This window comes from Caretta caretta, chromosome 10 (genome assembly GCF_965140235.1).
Source record: "Caretta caretta isolate rCarCar2 chromosome 10, rCarCar1.hap1, whole genome shotgun sequence".
Classification (NCBI taxonomy): Eukaryota; Metazoa; Chordata; order Testudines; family Cheloniidae; genus Caretta; species Caretta caretta.
Genome location: NC_134215.1, coordinates 65128172 through 65147312, shown reverse-complemented (window position 1 = coordinate 65147312; position 19141 = coordinate 65128172). Strand labels below are relative to the sequence as shown.

Below are 19141 nucleotides of genomic sequence, written 5' to 3'. Positions count from 1 at the left end.
CCAAAGAAATTTATTAAGAAATCAAGCAATTATCAATTCAATAGTCAACCACAAGCTGCACTCAAACAGCTCATGTTAAAATCAGTTTCAGACCTCTCATCACATGGCATCTGTATAATGCCCCCACATTTCAGCTTCACATGGTCATGGGCTCCTGCTGTGATGTCATGTCTCGTTGCCATGGCAGGATGCCATCATGTTGCTATGGCACCGCCATGTTTTTGGTGATGCATCACATGTTGCTTTCATAACCGTACATGGCAGACCCCGTGGTGTGTGCACGTCCCACGCCCCCCTCCTGTTAGGGTCCCTCCCAGCTGTAGGCCTGGGACGCACAGTGGGGACGAAAAGGGGGATAAGGGACTGGCCAGCAGCAGAGGTCCGCTAAAACCCGCCCCTACCAGCCATTGGCTAAGTTCCCTAGCCAATCAGCGAGCGGCAGCGCTTCCCGCGGCCTCCCGCGCCTGCTTTCAAACTGCAAACTCTGGCGTTTGCGGCGCAACTGAACCTGAATGAGGAGGGACAAGTAAGTCCCGCCTCTAGAGCAGAGCCCGCTAGGGCGCAGAACAGCGGCCTGGTCGCTGGCTGGAGGATTCGGCTGTCACTCAAAGAGGGTTAGGCTGTGTCACGCGGAAGGCTACCGGTGGGATTTGATGGAAGGCGAGTAACTGTAGCGTCCTGCGGCCTCTGGTAAGTATCGGTGCGGGCTCCGCGCTGCTCCTCTCCTGGAGACCTACCGGGAGTGGGAGGCTCCCCCCTGGAGCGCGGGCCCTGCCTCTTCCCTTCCCCCCTCGGGGGGCACGCGAGCCCCGTTCCCAAGCCCGCCCGGGGGGCTCGGTACGGTCCCTAGCTGGTGGCCACAGCGAGTGGGGCCTTGTCCCTCCCGGGGGCCGCCTCCTACCGCTTCCCTCAGCGCTGGCGCTTCCGTGGGATGGGGAAGGATGAGGGGGACGGAGAGGGAGGCGCGACCGGGCAGCTAACTCCGCCCACGGGCTTGTCTCCTGTAGCCTTCCGGTGCCACCGTTCTGCTGCCGCGGGGCCTTCTGGCAGCCCCCCGCCCGAGGATGCGAGTGCAGCCGGCTGCGCGGGGGGTGGCGGTGATCCTGCGATTGCCTCCCCCTCGCGTGGGCGGAGCCCAGAGTCAGTAGAGGGTGGGGATGGGGCGCGCCCACCGCCCTGTCGCAGGATCCTCGGCCGCTGGAATCTAAAGACTTTTAAACCGAATGGGACCGAATGGCTAGGCAGCAGTTCTGCGGAAAAGGACCTAGGGGTGACAGTGGACGAGAAGCTGGATATGAGTCAGCAGTGTGCCCTTGTTGCCAAGAAGGCCAATGGCATTTTGGGATGTATAAGTAGGGGCATAGCGAGCAGATCGAGGGACGTGATCGTTCCCCTCTATTCGACATTGGTGAGGCCTCATCTGGAGTACTGTGTCCAGTTTTGGGCCCCACACTTCAAGAAGGATGTGGATAAATTGGAGAGAGTCCAGCGAAGGGCAACAAAAATGATTAGGGGTCTGGAACACATGAGTTATGAGGAGAGGCTGAGGGAGCTGGGATTGTTTAGCCTGCAGAAGAGAAGAATGAGGGGGGATTTGATAGCTGTTTTCAACTACCTGAAAGGGGGTTCCAAAGAGGATGGCTCTAGACTGTTCTCAATGGTATCAGATGACAGTACGAGGAGTAATGGTCTCAAGCTGCAGTGGGGGAGGTTTAGATTGGATATTAGGAAAAACTTTTTCACTATGAGGGTGGTGAAACACTGGAATGCGTTACCTAGGGAGGTGGTAGAATCTCCTTCCTTAGAGGTTTTTAAGGTCAGGCTTGACAAAGCCCTGGCTGGGATGATTTAACTGGGAATTGGTCCTGCTTTGAGCAGGGGGTTGGACTAGATGACCTTCTGGGGTCCCTGCAACCCTTATATTCTATGATTCTATGAAACCCCACTCCTGTTTGGGGCCAATGGCTAATGAAATACAGTCGTGACCTGTCAGCCAGTGTGGCGTGCCACTGATGGCTGCAGTGGATGTTTTCTCATTGCTGGGTAGTGAGAGCTGCTCTGGCAGAAGCAAAAGGCATTCGCTCTACTTTAGTTGGTTTAAAAAAAAAACACCTCAATTGTTCTTCAAAACAACTTCTGGGTACGATACTTTGAGTCTTTAAAAAAGAAGAAACTTGAACTCTCGCTCTGTTGTCACACTGGTTTATGAGCATCTTTCTAGCAAGTTAGAACAACAGCAAATTCCTATGAACTTTGCATCAGGAAGGAATCACAGCTGAATATCATCAAAAGAGTGATCTGATTATACACAAAGTACTGCAAAATTCACAAAATAAAGAAAATGAACAACAAAGAATTTTCTGCTACCTTTCAGTTGTAGTCATCTTGGATGTTGTTTGTAACTATATAGTGGGTAAAGAGATCTTCAGTTAGAAATGTATGCTGGCGATTTCAGAGGTCATCTGTATGTCTCTGAAATTGAATATGTGGTGGGTGCCACCCCTAGGTCTCCTTGAAAATCCCAGCTGTAATTTTCAAGCTGCTGGTTTTTTTCCTTAACTAGTACTGCCAACCCTGAAGTAGCTTTAGAAAAGGGAGGCTTGCCAATGGATCTGGTACTATGTGTATGATGAGATGCTGTTACGTTTGTGTTTGATTAAAAGATGAGTGTGTGTGCACTCTGATTATGTGCACAGGACTTCAAAAAATACATGTATTTATGGTGAGTAGGTGCTAGCAAATTATGCAGGATTTGAGCTTGGACTGACCATCACAAACTTCACTACCTTTTGTTCTATGTCAGGGGTTCTCAAAGTGGGGGGTCGGGACCCCTCAGGGGGTCCTAAGGTTATTACCTGGGAGGTCGCAAGCTGTCACCTTCCAACCCAAACCTTGCTTTGCCTCCAGCATTTATGATGGTGCTAAATATATAAAAAAGTGATTTCAGTTTATAAGGGGGGTCGAACTCAGAGGCTTGCTTTGTGAATAGGGTCACTAGTACAGAAGTTTGAGAACCACTGTTCTATGAGCAAGGTGTGCTTATTTGATCTTTTCTCTTCTAATATTTAAAAATAAAAAGCATGTACATATTAACGTAAATAAAACATCTCTACCAAAACACCATCCTGCCCCCAGTTCTCCCTCTGCGGAGAGGGGGAGAGAGGAATTGAACCACACATGACAGATGTTAGTCCTGTCATTTATGTATTGTTGGAAGCTGCCCAGATGCTATGGTTTGGAAGGTATTAGAATCTAAATGTAATATGATAGGCTTTTAGAGAAAAATATTGTTTTACACAGATTCACTTTCCTGAAATCAAGCTAAACTAATGCATTGCTGTCTTCCTAATTCTGAAGACTGCTTCAGTGCCTTATTTACTGCTTATTGCTTTTGTCAAGCTGCAGTAAAATGAAAACTGACCACCTGAAGAAGAGTGTGTAGCTCAAAAACTTGTCTCTCACCAACAGAAATTGGTCCAATAAAAGATACTGTATTACCTCGCCCACTTTTTTTGGTCAATGTTACTACTACCAGCAGGGTTCTGAATAGCTGCATTGAAAACTGACAAGAATTGGATCAATTTCACTGCTGCTGCTTGGGAAAATTATCAGTAGATGCAGGTGCAAGAGCTATTTAGTAGAGATGATTTAAAAACAGGCTGAAGGGAGGAGTAGATGAGGACTGCTGCAACCAGTAAGCTCAAGTAACCTTATGCATGTTTTGAAGGAAATTTTGTGATGGGTGCTATTTGTGCTGTAGGAAATACTCAGATTAAGTAGGCAAACACCTTTAAAGTAATTATTTACAAAACGTTACATTGTTGATTCCAATTGGATGTCATCTGCTTTCCTTAATTTGGGAATGATGCGTTTACTAAACCTATCGTTTGGGGGTGGGGTGGGAATAGCAACATGTACTACAATTATATCTCCAAAAAAGTAGGGGGGAGGCTAGGTGTAAAAGTGTTGTAAAAGCTGCTGTAATAGTTCTGGTGTTGCCACTTACAGTTGATCAGAAAAGATTAAATTCTAAACAGCTAATTAAGGCTTGTCAGAAGTCTTTAATTGACTGGGGACTTTTTTTGCTTCTATTATGGTTTGTATCGGTGCTCTGGCAGTAGCACACTTCCAGCATTTTTTATATCAGTTACATGAACTATAAAACAAACAAACAAACCCAAAACCGCAGGACTAATACAAGGTAGAATTTATCTACTTATACTGAGTGAATATATACTAACTCCCTAGAGGCCCAAAGTTTTGAAATACTTCAGAACATAATTTATTTTAAGTAAACTGTTTGTTTTAATGTTCATGTAATGATTAAAGGTTAAACACTTTAACATCTAAATGTTATTTATTAAATGTTTTAATTGCTAAAACACAGAATTCTTAGAAATTAAAAAGTTGCTAATACATTGAGATGCTACAGTGGAAGATCAAGTTAATGCACTGATAGTTGCAGTATTTGTTCTGAAGTAAACATTGTGTTGCATGTCCACTTGATTTTTGTTGTTGCTCATATGTAACTTTTTCTTCCTCCTGTGATAGGTTTTAAACAAGTTGGACAGCAAAAACTTTACCTTGTTAGAAAACAATGTCACTTGACTTTGACGGTGGAGCTCTGCAAACTCAACATGAAGAAGAAGATGAATATGACCAGGAGGACTATGCAAGGGAGCAAGAGGTGAAAGCAAAGAAATGGCATAAATCTGAAGGCTTGTTTAATTCTTTCCTTTTCATTTCTTTTTTATCCACAGTTGTAATTATTCTAAAGGATTATAAATTTGAATTTTTTAATTCCCAAGGCTCTCATGAGAGCACAGCATTCAATATTGCAGTATGTTGTTTTTAAAAGAATTACGCCAAATCTCAAGAAGAGATGAGAGCCTACTTTTTAAAGAAGGAAGCTCATAACAGAGTGCAATAATTGTGAGAACTGCACACCTTCAATACATGATGAGACAAAGCTAAAGGCCTCCATCACCTGAGAACTGTGGTTATTTCTCAGCAACCTCTCCCCTGGTTAGGATTACTTACTTAAGAGGCTAAAGTTTTGGTTGGAGTTGAGGGAATATTTTCTACTCTGGGCACCAGCTTGATTGTGTGACACAAAATATGTTTTAATATTTTCATTTTGTAGTTGAGGTGCTCCCTTGTCTGATTATGCTGGATGCTTTCAAGGTGGCTAAAAACTGATTTATTTTTTATTTTTCAATCAAAATCATCAGACTGTTTTTAAATTTAAATACAGGTTTATATTTAAAAAAATTAAAAATTAAATTTGAAATTGACAACCTAAGTTGTAAATGTCTTATCTATTAAAATGATTTATATTAAATATAAAAAATATTAAGCAAATCTTTGCTGCCAGGTTTAAAAAAAAAAAAAAGGCAGATCTTGAACTGGTGGAAGTTTAGGACTTGGATCCCACAGAGAGGAGTACAGTATAAATGTCTAGAAATCTCATTGCCCATGCACACACAGCACAGACAATAGCAATATAGCTTGCATACGGCGTCTAGAGAATCAGGGAATATTCTCTGATCCCTGTGCGGGTCTCTTGCTGTGTCATCCACTCCCTTTTGGGGTCCACTCTGCTATCTAAAGACAAGATGGGCTCTTGTGATACCTTATGAGGTATTACAAGCACTTGTGTGTGGACATTAATGACGTTTTATAGTAAATGCCAAAGTTCCCTAGCACAGACTGACCTTTACAGTTGCAACATTTCTGTAATAATACTATGATTACCGCAACACTTTTCACAAGAATTAGGAGCACTAATTTCAGTGTCCTAGCCAAACGTTCATTTAGGGAATTTAAATTTTACTGTCTTAGTTAAAAGTTACTTTCTATTTCTTTCTGGAAGCATCACCAGCTACTTTTAAAATAACGTTTAATGTTGTCAAGGGAGATAAGGTTATGGTGACATCACAATCTGCTTGAGTTTACTTTTGTGTCTCTTGTGATCACACTAGAAACAGCTGATGGGTTTTTAGTTCCTTTTATTTTATTTTATTTTATTTTTGGGGGGGTGGGGGGGCTCTTGTTCTAGCTGAAGGCATGTTTCTTGACTTCCCAAGGTCAGTTGTTTTAGGAGAATTGTGAAATGTGCCATTTAAAGATTGATTGTGTGTGTGTGTGGTTGGGTTGTGAGAAGAGAATTTATGACAGCAGTTGTTATAGTTGAACTATTCTCAAAGTTCATCTTTATCCTTTAATGAGAAGGGACGGCGTCTGAGAGTGTTGGTCACACTTGTTTGTGGTGTGGGGGAACTTCTTGCACCTGCAGACATTGAGGCAGTATTTGTCCCATGGTGAAATGTTCTATGCTTTATGTAAACGTTGATAATAAAGAACAGACTTGGAAACAATTAATGACCTCTTGATACACAAAAATTATTTTGCTTCTCTTTGTAGCGGTAGCTTCTATGCCACTCTCCTTGGATAACAATAGTGATAGCTCTTCACAGTGAGAGATGCTGTGCTCCTGAACTGAGAGAAGACATTCTGAGATCAACAAAGCAATTAATGTTCCATATACTTCAGTGGAGGGTGAACTTTTTTAAAGAGATCTCTATTATGATGTATGCTCTTGTATACTATGGCTAAGGTATATTACCTGAAAGAACTCCTTGTGTGTCATTCTTTTTGTGTCAGCTTATGTTTGCTTCCACTGACTCTTAATTTTTGTTACTACTTGCTGCGTTTGCCTTAGAACTGCAGATCTCTATGTGGCAAGAGGGTGCTTTGGTACCAGAGGGTTGAAGGCAGAGGTCAGAGTATTTGTAGTGTCTCACTACAAGTTTTATTCCTTGGCCACTTTGCTGAGTGGAGCTTTCTTTAATCTGGAATTTCTCTGTACTCATGAGCTTTTGGAAGTTGACTGGTTACTGCTTCTTTCCTGAAACTGGGGACAGTTATGATCTTTACGTGTGTGATATGGTGATCTGTCTAGGACTGGAAACACCTATTGGACTGGAACTGTATATAAGGTCAGGTTTGTGGTATGAATGGCTGTGTGTAAGCTGGAAATCATCTGAGACAGAGAGAGCTGGTTTGGGGCCATTGTGTTAGAGGTGTTAGCAGTGAGATGTTGTAGACCTCCTTGACTGAGTCTTGGGAACTTTAGTACGGTTAGACAGCATTTCAGTCAGCTCTCTGAAGAAACCTCTTCTGGTTAAAGACTTATATGTTAGCAAGATACCCACATTGGTCTTATCTCTAAAACTGCAAATGTAACTAGGCGCATTTGAAAGTCTCTGATTAGACTCTTGTATCTGAGGCCAGTTTGGAATAGAATGGCTACTTATTCATTTTAGTACACTAGAATCTGTGATGTACTCATTTAGCCTGAAGAAATGAGGGGAGCTACCATTGGGCCCATAGTGTTAGGCAACCAAATTCTGGTAAATCATATCCAGTTAGGGTGCTCACAGGTGATGAGATCATAAATGTGATGTGGTCTTGCATTGGTTAAGAGGAACTTAAGTTCTGGAATTGATCTTATCTGTGTGCATATACATGTGTAATTGCTCTGGATTGGCTGTAGTATCCAATGAGACACTGCTTGTGGATGTTTCTTCTAGATAAAACTTGCATTGGGAAGGAGCAGGATTGGGTTGAAGGTGATATTGGGGGGTGGGAGGAGTTGTGTTTTGGTTGTGGTAATCTATCAATACTGTTGTTAGAGTGTGGCAGGTGTGTGTAGGATTCTCCAGGATGCTGCATTAGTGTTGTGATTGTGGGAAGGGGGTAGAGTTGGCAAAGCCTTCTTCATGAATAGTGTACAGAAGAGCTGCTGGTAGATGATCTTTTCCTTGTATTGAGGCTATTTAGGGCTGTTTTCTTCTTGTGTTTGGTGTTTGCATCCTAAGAGCTTTCTGCTGCTGTAGATATTGACAGGGAAGGGTGACTGTGGTGATGTAGCCTCTGATCTAGGCTGTTGAAATGTCTTTGTTAGTGTGAGGTCACACTAACCCAAAAGTTTCTTCCACCACTTGCTGGTGAGCAGCTCCTCTACTGGAGCTCGGAGAAGAGGCTGTTGGAGCAATGGGACCCAGTCTTTTATAGGCCTGAAAAGATAAGCATAGTTTATTGGTTCCTTTCTGTTTTAACTCCAGATGCTCCAGAATTATTTCCTTCATTTCCCACTAGGTGTTAAGTATTACTTATGATGCTTTGACATCTGTTTAATCTAGTTATTTAATGCCATAACATTTGTTTTATAAGCCCAGTTCTCTTTCCTTGTGCATTAGAGAACACGTCAACAAGAAAACTTGTAAATTTACCAAACCAAAGTAATTGCCCATTTCTTCAGACATAGTTATAAGTGAGGGTCTTTCCATCCCCGTGAATGGCTTTGCTTATTCTAGGTTTGGGAAAACAGGACTTTTTAAAGGTAATTAGTATTATTTTCTGTGACTTTATTGCATGTGGAATGTGATTTTCTTCTACCGTAGGTGTTAACTGAGTATGGTGGTCCTCTCCCCCATCAAAAAAAGGGTGTGGTGGGGCAAGGGGACACAAAGACATGGCACTTCTCATAACTGGGCATAAATCGTGTCCTGACACCTTTTTTTAACAAGTTTTTTTGTGGAGTAAGCTTAAAAAAACAATACTTCTAGCAAAAAATATACCTCCCTGCCCTGCTAAGATTACTTACCGCCCTGAGTATCTTGTTAAGTCACATGCTCTGTCTAGCATATGTGGTAGGTAAAATGGAAAAAGGCAGCTGTTCTCTTTTTCAGTGCAGCAAACAAGGGTAGACTCTCAAAACTTTGGGCAGTCATTTTTGTCACGAAGAGTCCCAGTCTTATTGGAACCAGGCTCACAAGGAGACAAACAACCTTTCTATTTTTACCTGCTTTCTTTTGCTCTATAAAGTCATCTTTATCTTTGAGTGATTTTTGTATTGAGGCAGGTCCGTTATTAACATCAAATTACTGCTCTTGCTGCTCCCACTGCCATGCTACACGGCCTCAGCCTGCTTGGAGTCCCATGACTTTCTAATTTATAAGAGTTACCAGAGATCCTCATTGTACTAACTCTTGATGGGTGCTCAGCTTTCTGCTGCATGCTATCAGTATACTAGATCATACGCTCACTGCGCTTCAGTTCCTTCTGCCGGACTTCAAGTCCCCACCCCAAGGTGAGGCCAGCAAAATTGCTGATGTAGTAGTACTTCCCAGTTGTAGTTAAGGAAGAGGAAAGTCCTGCTACTTTTAATGTTGCTGCTTTCCATTTCTGATCTCCTGCTGGAAACAATAAAGCTAGAGAAATATCTGAAGTCCAGCAAGGTTTTGAAGAGCAGTAAAAGTTTGTCCTTTCAATCTGAATACAGGAGAACTCTGCAGAAGGCATCTCTTCTCTCTTCCTTTTCTTTGGTATTTTGCTGTAGGCTTCAGAATTATTACTTATAATTTTACATTGTAGTCTCTCAGATTGAAAGACTAAAAGGTGTTTGATTCATATAACTAGTCCATAGTATTGTTGAACGTCTGGAAACAAGCAAAGGTTTAAGTGATGAGGTAGTGGTGTTAGGAAGATGTTTTCCCTCACTTCCAGCCTTCCTCTTTGTATATGTGAAGTCTTAGGAAGCAGCTGAGTATGTTAATGATTTTTTTAAAACAGAGATTTAGCAATTTGGGAGAGTTTGATCTGAAATGTTGTTGTTGGGGGGCAGGGGGAGGTTATACTAATTTTATCTTTTGTCATAGTAGTAACTGCTACTCTGAGATAGTGTCTTCTTTTTTTTTTTTTTTTTTGGTACTTCATGTGTAGAAGCTGATGTTTCTGCTCTAATTAACAAGTATGTGTAGACTTTGCTAGTTTAGAGAAGAACAAAGTTCGGGTGCAGGCATTAGATGCAATAACTGATTATATATTATGTAGCTTTCTAGTATCCTTTTGAGAAAAAGAAAATGTACTGCCCAGATCTACCAATTGAGGGTCAATATATGGCTATATACAGAAACCTTTCTGAAGGTTTGGAAGAACAGGTACATTCTATACAGGATTCCTTACTCCAAGTAAGTACAGAAGATTATTTTATTTATTTATTTATTTAGAATTAATTTATGTGGGCAAAGGGAATGACTAAATATGGGAAAGTCAGGGTAGACTGCTTTGGGGAAGATAACATGGCAGTGAATATTTTAAAATGCTTTTTGTGCCTTTCTCCTAAAAACTTTGAGGTGATTTAGCTTGTTGAAGCTAAATAACATGCCAAATGAGATCTCAGGATATTTTTTTTTAAAAGACATACTGTTTAGAGGAGTGCCGTCTTTTTATACTATATTATTTCAGTTATTGCACTGACTGCAGCAGTATAAACAACTCCTTCCTCAGGGGAGAGTTGAGAGGCTTAGTTAATGTTTGTACAGTACTTTGGAAGTGTAAAACACAATATAAGTACTATTCTGATTTTTTTAGCTGACAGTCATTCTTGGTTTGACTGGTGTCTATTTACATATAGAATAAATTATAACCTCCCCATGCCCTAAACTAAACAGTCAACTTTCTAAATAAAATAGCCTTGACTTGTGAATAAACAGCATGCATGGCATACTCTGGCTACTGCACCTTCCAGCTGTAGTCTGGGGAGCAATAACTGCCTTTGACAAGCAACTGCAACTCTTGGGCCCATGTCAGCGATGCTCTTGTAAACACACAGGAATAACCCTTTTTGACTCTCATAAGAGATGTTTTCCCCAGAAATAAGGATAAATCTCTTTTTCCTAAAGTTCACCTTATGTGCCAGTATGTACAATTTATACACAGGTATTTTCCCCAGATATATTGTGTACCTAGCCCGCCACTGTTCTATCAGCAGCCTCTACCCGGTGGAGGAGATCGTATACTTGACCTTCAAGATTAGTTATTGCCAGTAAAATTCCTGGCCAGTATTTTGAAGGACATTTTTGTTGTTGTACTAGTTTCCTCCCTGGCTGAATACGTCGACAAGTCTTCCATCTATCTTACGGTTTTTCACCAGCCGTCAGCTCACCTTGAAATCTGTCTTGTGAAATAGAGGCTCTGAGGCTGAGTGTACTCTGGTAAACTGCGTATTAGGTGGGGAAAGTGACACATTTACATGTTACAATTTTGATTTTATTGTATATTCTTGATATACAGTAACTGAAAACATTAATCATCACCACTTTTATTCTCCTTCTGGGCTGCCACTAGGGCAAGGGCAACACAACTTTCTCTTTTTCTTTGAGCATGTTGGATTTTCTCAGTTAGGGCCTGACTACCCTGCCCCCTGTTCTACTTGAACATCTTTGAATACTGCAGCACTCTGATCTCCTGTATATACTAGCATTGGGTGGAACACTCTGTAATCAGCACTCCACTCTATATGCTTCATAGCTTCAAGTGAAGGACTGCTAAATCCTCCCCTATTATCAGCTAACTAATCCTGCTAAGGTAGTAGCACCCAAGGAGTGCACCTTAGCATGGAGGAAGAGGTTCCAGCAAGTTAGCTCTCCAGAAAGAGGCTCTGTTCTGTGACACTCGATCCAATGACTCTTCAGCACAAGTCATTTACTGCAAGTACCTGCCAGAGAAATCACTAGGGTAGTAACTCCACCAACAAATAAGCATCCTTAACTTAACTGTGTCCCTGAGTTGCCATGGTAGCCCTGATGTAACTGGCATCTTCTCAATGGAGGGAAAATTGTGTTTCACATGTGTTTGCTATTTCATCAGTCTCTAAGATGTGTATGACTTTTTTTAGTTTAAGCATACGTTTTCAAAAAAGCATGAGTAAATTGTACTGTATTATTGTTTGCATAGGTAACATGTATTATTTGTCTTATTTCAGTTGCAACAACTATTAACAGACCTTCCCCATGACATGCTGGATGACAGTGGAGACCAGCTCTCTAATTATTCTGATTGTAGCATACAAGAGGATGCAGAGCAGTAAGAAAGTTAATTTTTCTTGGTAGTCATTTTGCATGCGTTAAGAAAGTGTAGTGAAGCTGAAGCTCTATCTATGGGTAGATGGTGTACAAACAACTTTAGCTTAACTTTTACGAACAATGGGAATATACCACAACTTTAATTAGGCCTTAGGTTCCACAATAGATGGAGTAGATGCTAAATAGCTTAATCTAGTTCTCTTTATGAGAACATGGACATAACTATATACACACACACAAACACACACAGTATAGTTACTAATGTTTCATGAATATTTTCTTTCTCTCTGTATAGAGCACATGAACCCTGGGAGCATGAGGGCAGGTGGAATGATCATCTGCTGATAGCTAATCCCCAAAGTGTAAGTCCCCGACAAAATTGTGACCCAATAATAGGGTCTTCTCATTAAGAATAACTTGTTTTTGATCTAGGAATTTATAGGGTACAATATTAATTTATATGGTCCTTTACAAACAAATAGTAATGCACGTTGCCTACCCTGACAAGCTTGTAATCAAAGAGGAAAAACAGGAGACAACAGTTCAGGTAAGGAAGAATATCAAATCTCTAATCTGTTCATAGGGCTATGAACAGGGACAGAATTTGTATCCTGAACAGTTCCTGTATGACCAAGGAAATAATCATGGTGAAACACATGCCAGTAATTGGACTGACCAGCACAATGCAGACAAGGAAAGATGCATTTACGAAATTAAAGAGAACTACTCTGATAGACAGAGTGAAGAGGATTCTGATGATGTGTATCTCGGCAGAGATGGGTATAAAGCACCAAGTCGTTGCCAACAGAACAATGTATATCATCTCCCAGAAAATTTTAGGCCATACACAAATGGTCATACACAGGAATTAAATAACCAACAAAACAAAATAGTAAAGTTTCCAGATGCTCCGAAGGAACATCTGAAGGTATTTAAAATATTGATGTATTTCTTTATCTTGTGTGTATTTTAATGATTTAAGTGTTGATGCTAGAGTATTATTTTAGCTGCTTTCAGTTTAGAAGATCTGGATTTAGTGCGAAGTATTACATTTAGAGGAAAAAAATCAAATGGACAGACACAAAATGGGGAATAACTGGGGAATACTACTGAAAAGAATCTGGGGGTTACAGTGGATCACAAATGGAAGATGAGCCAATAACGTGATTCAGTTGTGAAAAAGGCTAATATTATGGGGTATTAACAGAAGAGTTGTATCTAAAACATGGGAGGTAATTGTTCTGCTTTACTCTGCACTGGTGAGGCCTCCGCTGGAGTACTATGTCCAATTCTGGCTAGCATACTTTGGAAAAGATGTGGATAAACTGGGGAGAGTCCAGAGGAGAGCAACAAAAATGGTAAAAGGATTAGAAAACCTGACCTAAGAGGAAAGGTTTAAAAAAAACCTGGGTATGTTTCGTCTTGAGAAAAGAAGGCTGAGTGGGGGGGGCGCGATGTATACAGTGTGTAGTTGTAACCGGGTCAGTCCCAGAATATTAGAGACACAAGGTAGGTGAGGTAATATATTTTATTGGACCAGCTTCTGTTGGTGAGAGAGAGGTCTTCAAATATGTTAAGGGCTGTTATAAAGAGGACAGTGATTAATTATCCTCCATGTCCACTGAAGATAGGACAAGATGTAATGGACTTAATCTGTAGCAAGGGAGATTTAGGTTGGATATGGGGAAAAACTTTCTAACTGTGAGGATAGGTTTTAGAGTGGTTTTTAACTATAAGGATCGTTAACCTCCCTTGGTAACCTATTCCATTACTTATTGAATCTTCATCACTGGAGGTTTTTAAAAACAGATTAAACAAATGTGTGTCGAGGTGGTCTAGGTATACTTAGTTCTGCCTCGGTGCAATGGGATGGACTAGATCAGTGGTCCTCAACCTTCCTTGTGGGAATAGCATATTGCTATTTCCAGAAGACTGTGGCGGGCGCCAGACACGTCGCCGCCAAAATGCCGCCGTTTGGAAGCAGCAGCGGCAAGAAGCGTCGCTGCCAAGAAACGGCAATGCTTCTCGGCGGCTTTTCGGCGGCGGGGTGTCCTGTGGGCGCATAAAAATGGCCCAGCGTGTGTCATGGCGCCCGCGGGCACTGCGTTGGGGACCCGCCCGGACTAGATGGTTTCTTGAGGTCCCTTCCAATCTACGTTTCTTTGATTCTATCTCCAGTTGTTACAACATGATATGCTTCTGCAATCAGTTTATCATATTAAAGTAACTCAGAGTTAACTAGTTGAACTTTCAAGCATAAAAATGTAGTGTTTGGTTTTATTTATAGAATAATTAGCAAAAAGTGGTACTAGATGTGTTTTCATATTGACTGTGTAAACTTTGCCAATAAGACCCCATTCAACAAAGCACTAAAGCATGTGTGTAGTCCTGATTTCAGTGGGACAACACACACATATTAAGTGCTTTGCTGGACTGGAGTCTCTGCAACTTCTTTTTTTTTTAAATACCAAACCTTGTAAATCCACAAAGGGAAATACTTTTGCTGTGCAAGACGAGGGTAGGTTTAAAACAGTTGTCCTTACTTTTAATCTGTTGTCACAACAGCAATTTGGTGCATCTGAAGTTGCTAACGGCCAAGCTGTGGAATCTTACAGAGTGACGTATAAACCATATCAAAATGCCATTCAGCAAAAAATCCCAATAACCCAAGATGCAACAAGAAGAAATGAAGTGCTTGAAGAGCTGCAACGGGAGTTTTTGGGTACTGAGGAGAGTAAGTGTTATCTAGTTCAAGCTTTGATAAATGTCCTGGGGTGAAATCCTGGTCCCTCTGAAGAGTTCAGTGGAGCCAGGATTTTTTCTTAGGCTTTGTTAAACAAAGGAAAAATACAGCAATACCTTGGATGTGTCCTAACCTCTAAATTTTTATCAAGCGATAGCTCGTTGAGGTGGTACTAGTTTCTTCCTGTTACAATGAAAATAAGAATAGACCATTTCTTTTGATCAGTATGTTCAGTTTTAAATGCTTCATAATATTCACTGTAGGCCAGTAGGATTTTGCCTGAGTAAAGGCTGAATTCTTTTATTTTGCTGATGGCTCTTGTACTACTGATTGCATTGGGAGGAGCTAAGGCCTGATCTGTAATTGAAACTTAGGTTGACATCCTGCTCAAGGATGTGAAAAATCCACACCCCTAAGTACTGTGGCTATGCTGACCTAACCCCCAGTGCAGACACAAGTAGGTCAACGGAAGAATGCTTCAGTTTACCTAGTTACTGTTGCTGGGGAAGGTGGTGTTCCTACAGTGATGGGAAAAACCCCTTTCATCATTGTAGTCTGTGTCTACGCTATGGGGATACAGCAGCATAGCTACAGTACTGTAGCTATGCAGCTGTAGCACTCGTAGTGTAGATGTGGCCTAATGGTGCTCAGCATCTGTTCGGAGTCACCCTGCTGCTTACAAGACTGGGCCTTGAATGGTTCGCCGCCTTGTCCAATAAATGTTTATACTATCAAATCTGTAGGCTTAGTGGAGAAATGTCAAAAGTCTCTAGATGACTAGGAATGGAACTCTGAGAATTTACGGTAAGTACACTAATGTTAACACTCCGTTAGTTGGTGACAGTTGTGTGGAGTTTTAGCTGACATTGTAATTCAGGCCTAATGGTGGGACTGTGAGCTGGTGCACTTTATTTAGTAAGCAAGTTGTATAATTTTTCTCTGTTTTGGAGTTACATCTTGTGCACCAACAATGAATTTGGCACTGTTCAGAAGGTAGATGGTTTTTGCCCCAAAGACCTTATAATCTATTTCAGACTAGTTAATTGTACTATAAGAATGTTATGCACTCTTCAGAAGCTAGCTTGTTAGAAAGTTAGTTATATTTTAAACTTCGACAGATTCTGCGGACAATATGCAGATTCTTCAACTTCGGGTTCTTAATAAAGCAAGAGAGAGACAACTGGAAGAACTTACTGAAAAGATGGAAAAGAGTGCACAGCAGATTAGGTATCTGAATCATCAGCTTGCAATGGTCAAAGGTAAAACAAAAGTTTATATGGACCTTTAATTTCTAGAATGTACTGAGATCTAATGTGCTCATCAATTTCTGTTTAACACACTCCAACATACATTGATTGTACTTGCAAACTTGATTTGGGTTCAGAGTCTGAGCCTGATTCCCCACCCTCTTTGCATCTTTTATAGTCATTTACACAATGGGGGTGTAAAAACACTATCAGCGGTCCAAACAATTGAAGAATTCTATTTTGCTGGCATTTTAAACCCCCTGTGCACTCACTCAAAACAGGTGTAACGCTGCAGAGACTTGGCCCCTTGTGTATAGCTGAAGGCTTACAGTTGCACTGAAACTTTTTTCACTCTTTTTAGTACTTTTTAAAATAAGATAGGAATGGCCACATTAGATCAGAGCAGCGATCTCCGACAGTGGCCAATACCAGCTATTTCAGAGGAAAGTGCAAAAAACCCAATAAATGGATGACTAAAGAAAAAGAGAAATTCAGTAAACAAGAGCCAAATTCAAATAAAATACTGCTGTACTTTTTCATCTGTTTGACACACATTACCCACCATGTCTAATCTCTATGATTATTAAATAAATTAGACAACACTAATCTGGATCCCAATTCTAAAATATTGGCTTATTATTGATCTACTTAATAGCCCCTGTCATTTTAATAATAGTAGAGCCCGGGGGCGAGGGGGAAGGAAGGGTATGTGTAGAAAGGAAGAAAGAATCATCTCTCTTTCCTGCTAAATTGCTGCTTTTGTAGTACCTTTACTTTCAGGTGGATAGTAACTAAGTGCTTCCTCTAGATCTGTTAATACACCCGCTGGTTCCAAAGAGATCTGTTAACTTGGGTGCAGTGAGCAATGATTGCTGAACTACTTGTGCCCATTATTACTATATTAAGGTCTTGAGTCGGGAAAGTGTTCTGTTCAGGACCATTCTTAACTTTAAGCGCTTTCCCAAATTGGGGCCTAACACAATACCTCTTTGGTTTTCTTTTATTTAACTTTTAAACTTATATTTATAGCCCTAGAGTGAAATTCTTTAAACTTCATGGTGATAACTAATGTGAGCATCCTGGAGAGAAAGGATGCAGTATTACCCAAAGGCTTCCATCAGGATCTGGAGCTGCACTATGCTAGACCCTGTAGAAGCATACAGGACAATGTGGTCCCTGCCCTAGAGAGTCCAAACAGTCTAAAAATAAAAAATTGGACGAAGGGTAAGAGACAGAGACACAACCGAGACAGTGTTCAGTGATGATGGGTACACACTTTGTTGTCTTAATTTCTTTGTGTGGGGGCAGGAGTGAGGTAAGGGGGAATTGTAGCAAGGTGGGAGGGAAAGAAAGAAGAGAGGAGTTTGGGTAGGGAGGGGGAAAGGGTGGGAAGAAAGTTGGGCAAAAAAAGCAAGCAGCAGACAGAAAATAATGGCCAAAGTTCAAAAAGAAACCAGTCTGCTGACATCCTTGGTTGTCTCTTGGCAAGTCACTGTTGTTCATCTTCTGGGAGGTCCTATTTTGTTTCCTCCATCCCGTCCCCTGCCGCATGCAATGGTGCTGGTTGCTTGTGCAAGTAGAGTGGTGTTTCTTTATAGTAGGATGTTGAGGGTGCAGGGGGTCCTGGCTGGGCCTCTCCCTGTCCCTCTGCTGGTCTGGTTGTTGCTGGCTGTACTCTTGGAGAGTCTGCTCTGCTTCCTCCAACCCATTAGGTTGAGGGAGGAGGCCCACTAAGGTGTTATACTCCCAGACCCAGGTGCCAAATGAAAATTCCTCCAAAAAGGCTTGTTGCAGAACTCCTCTCATAGCTCCCAGGATGCTTAAATATTTATTTCTCTTGTAAGATGAAAAAGATGGCTTGGCACTCAGCCTCCAGGAATCCCAGAAACTGTATCAAAATGGAAAAGAACGGGAGGTACATCTTGAAGGTCAAATTAAAACACTTGAAACCCAAATTCAAACTCTTACTGCCAACGGGGAGCAGGTACTGTAACTGTTATCTGTAACTGTGGGAAATTTCTGTAGTTGTACTTACGATGCAAAAGTGAATCTTAAGTTTAACAAAGATTTAATATATTCTTATGGACATGCTGGCAGGATTATTTAAGACCCAGAGTATATGACTAATGAGTTGGAACTTCTAGTGTAAAAATTATAGATTATAATCTATTATCCAGACTGGAATTAGCAAAATTTCCCCACTCTTATCAACTGTTGACACAAAGGCCCTAGTCAGAAAGGTAAATATGACCTCACTAATTTACAGAGTTATTTATTCTGTAGTTTTGTAATTGCAATCTGGAAGTATAAAATCCATAGTTTCTCAGATGTCTTGGTTCTTCTGGTGATACATCATTTACTTTGAATATCCAAAGTCCTCCTATCTGCGAACCCTGCCTATTTATTTTTATATATGTATATATGTTGCCGTGGCTAAGATGAGTGTTAGTCTTTAACTGCTGCATGTTCAAGATGAAGCTTCTATAATGAAAAAAATATTAACATCTTGTTTTCAGATCACCAATATTCTTGGTCTTAAATGAGTCACATTAGCTGATGGGAGTCAGACCTCAATGAAAAAACTATTTTGATTTATCAGAACCTTTTTAAAAAAAAAAATGTCAATAGCAGCTCTTATAAGGATTCATTAGAGCACTTTGTTTGTTTTTGTGTTTTTCCCCTCTGGCATACCTCTCTGGATGCTTTACAAGGCCTTCTCTGTTACTGCTCTGTCTCCATGACTCAAAACAGGATGTTTTTACTTTCCCAAAGGTAAATACATTGGAAATTCTGAATTTTGTACTGGTTGTGATGCACTTGGATATCATTAACCAGATTGTAATGGTCTTTAAGTGCCTCCCAGCTATTGAAGTGGGAGGAACATTGCTGTGATTTGGATCATAAAAAAGTTTACAGATAATCCAGTGAGATTTATTTTATTTTTTGTGTGTGGCATATGTCTACTACCTGATAGAACATACACAAAGCCTGTGGATTTCACAACTTCTCAACACCAAAAGTGACTAAAGAATGGTTTTAGGAAGTATAGCAACTTTCTTACGTATCATATGATGCTAGTTTCCTTTTCCTCCACTTATTTCGTGTCATCCAATCCAGGAACAAGAGTGTAACAATCTACTCATAAACTAAAGTCATTTATTTTAGTTCAGTTTTGGTGGATGGTGGGTAGAAGCAACTTAAGTGGAATGTAGCCCAAGCTT

General features: G+C 40.9%; 1 protein-coding gene across 9 annotated transcripts in view; it reads left to right on the top strand.

The window, feature by feature from the left end:
* The first annotated feature begins 392 nt into the window (after nt 1-392).
* CEP152 (centrosomal protein 152) overlaps nt 393-19141 on the top strand; it is a 49628-nt gene continuing 30879 nt past the window's right edge. For 2 of the 9 annotated variants that reach the window (XM_048867787.2, XM_048867781.2), the window contains exons 1-8: nt 393-690; nt 4552-4687; nt 11831-11931; nt 12226-12292; nt 12514-12858; nt 14496-14664; nt 15792-15932; nt 17765-17904. In XM_048867787.2, coding sequence (XP_048723744.2) covers nt 4598-4687; nt 11831-11931; nt 12226-12292; nt 12514-12858; nt 14496-14664; nt 15792-15932; nt 17765-17904 — 1053 coding nt within the window. In that variant the 5' untranslated portion in view covers nt 393-690; nt 4552-4597. Of the gene's footprint in view, nt 691-4551; nt 4688-9812; nt 10035-10334; nt 11077-11830; nt 11932-12225; nt 12293-12513; nt 12859-14495; nt 14665-15791; nt 15933-17764; nt 17905-19141 lie in introns of those variants that run through there. The other 7 variants (XM_048867786.2, XM_075133112.1, XM_048867784.2 and 4 more) reach the window with 6 other exon arrangements.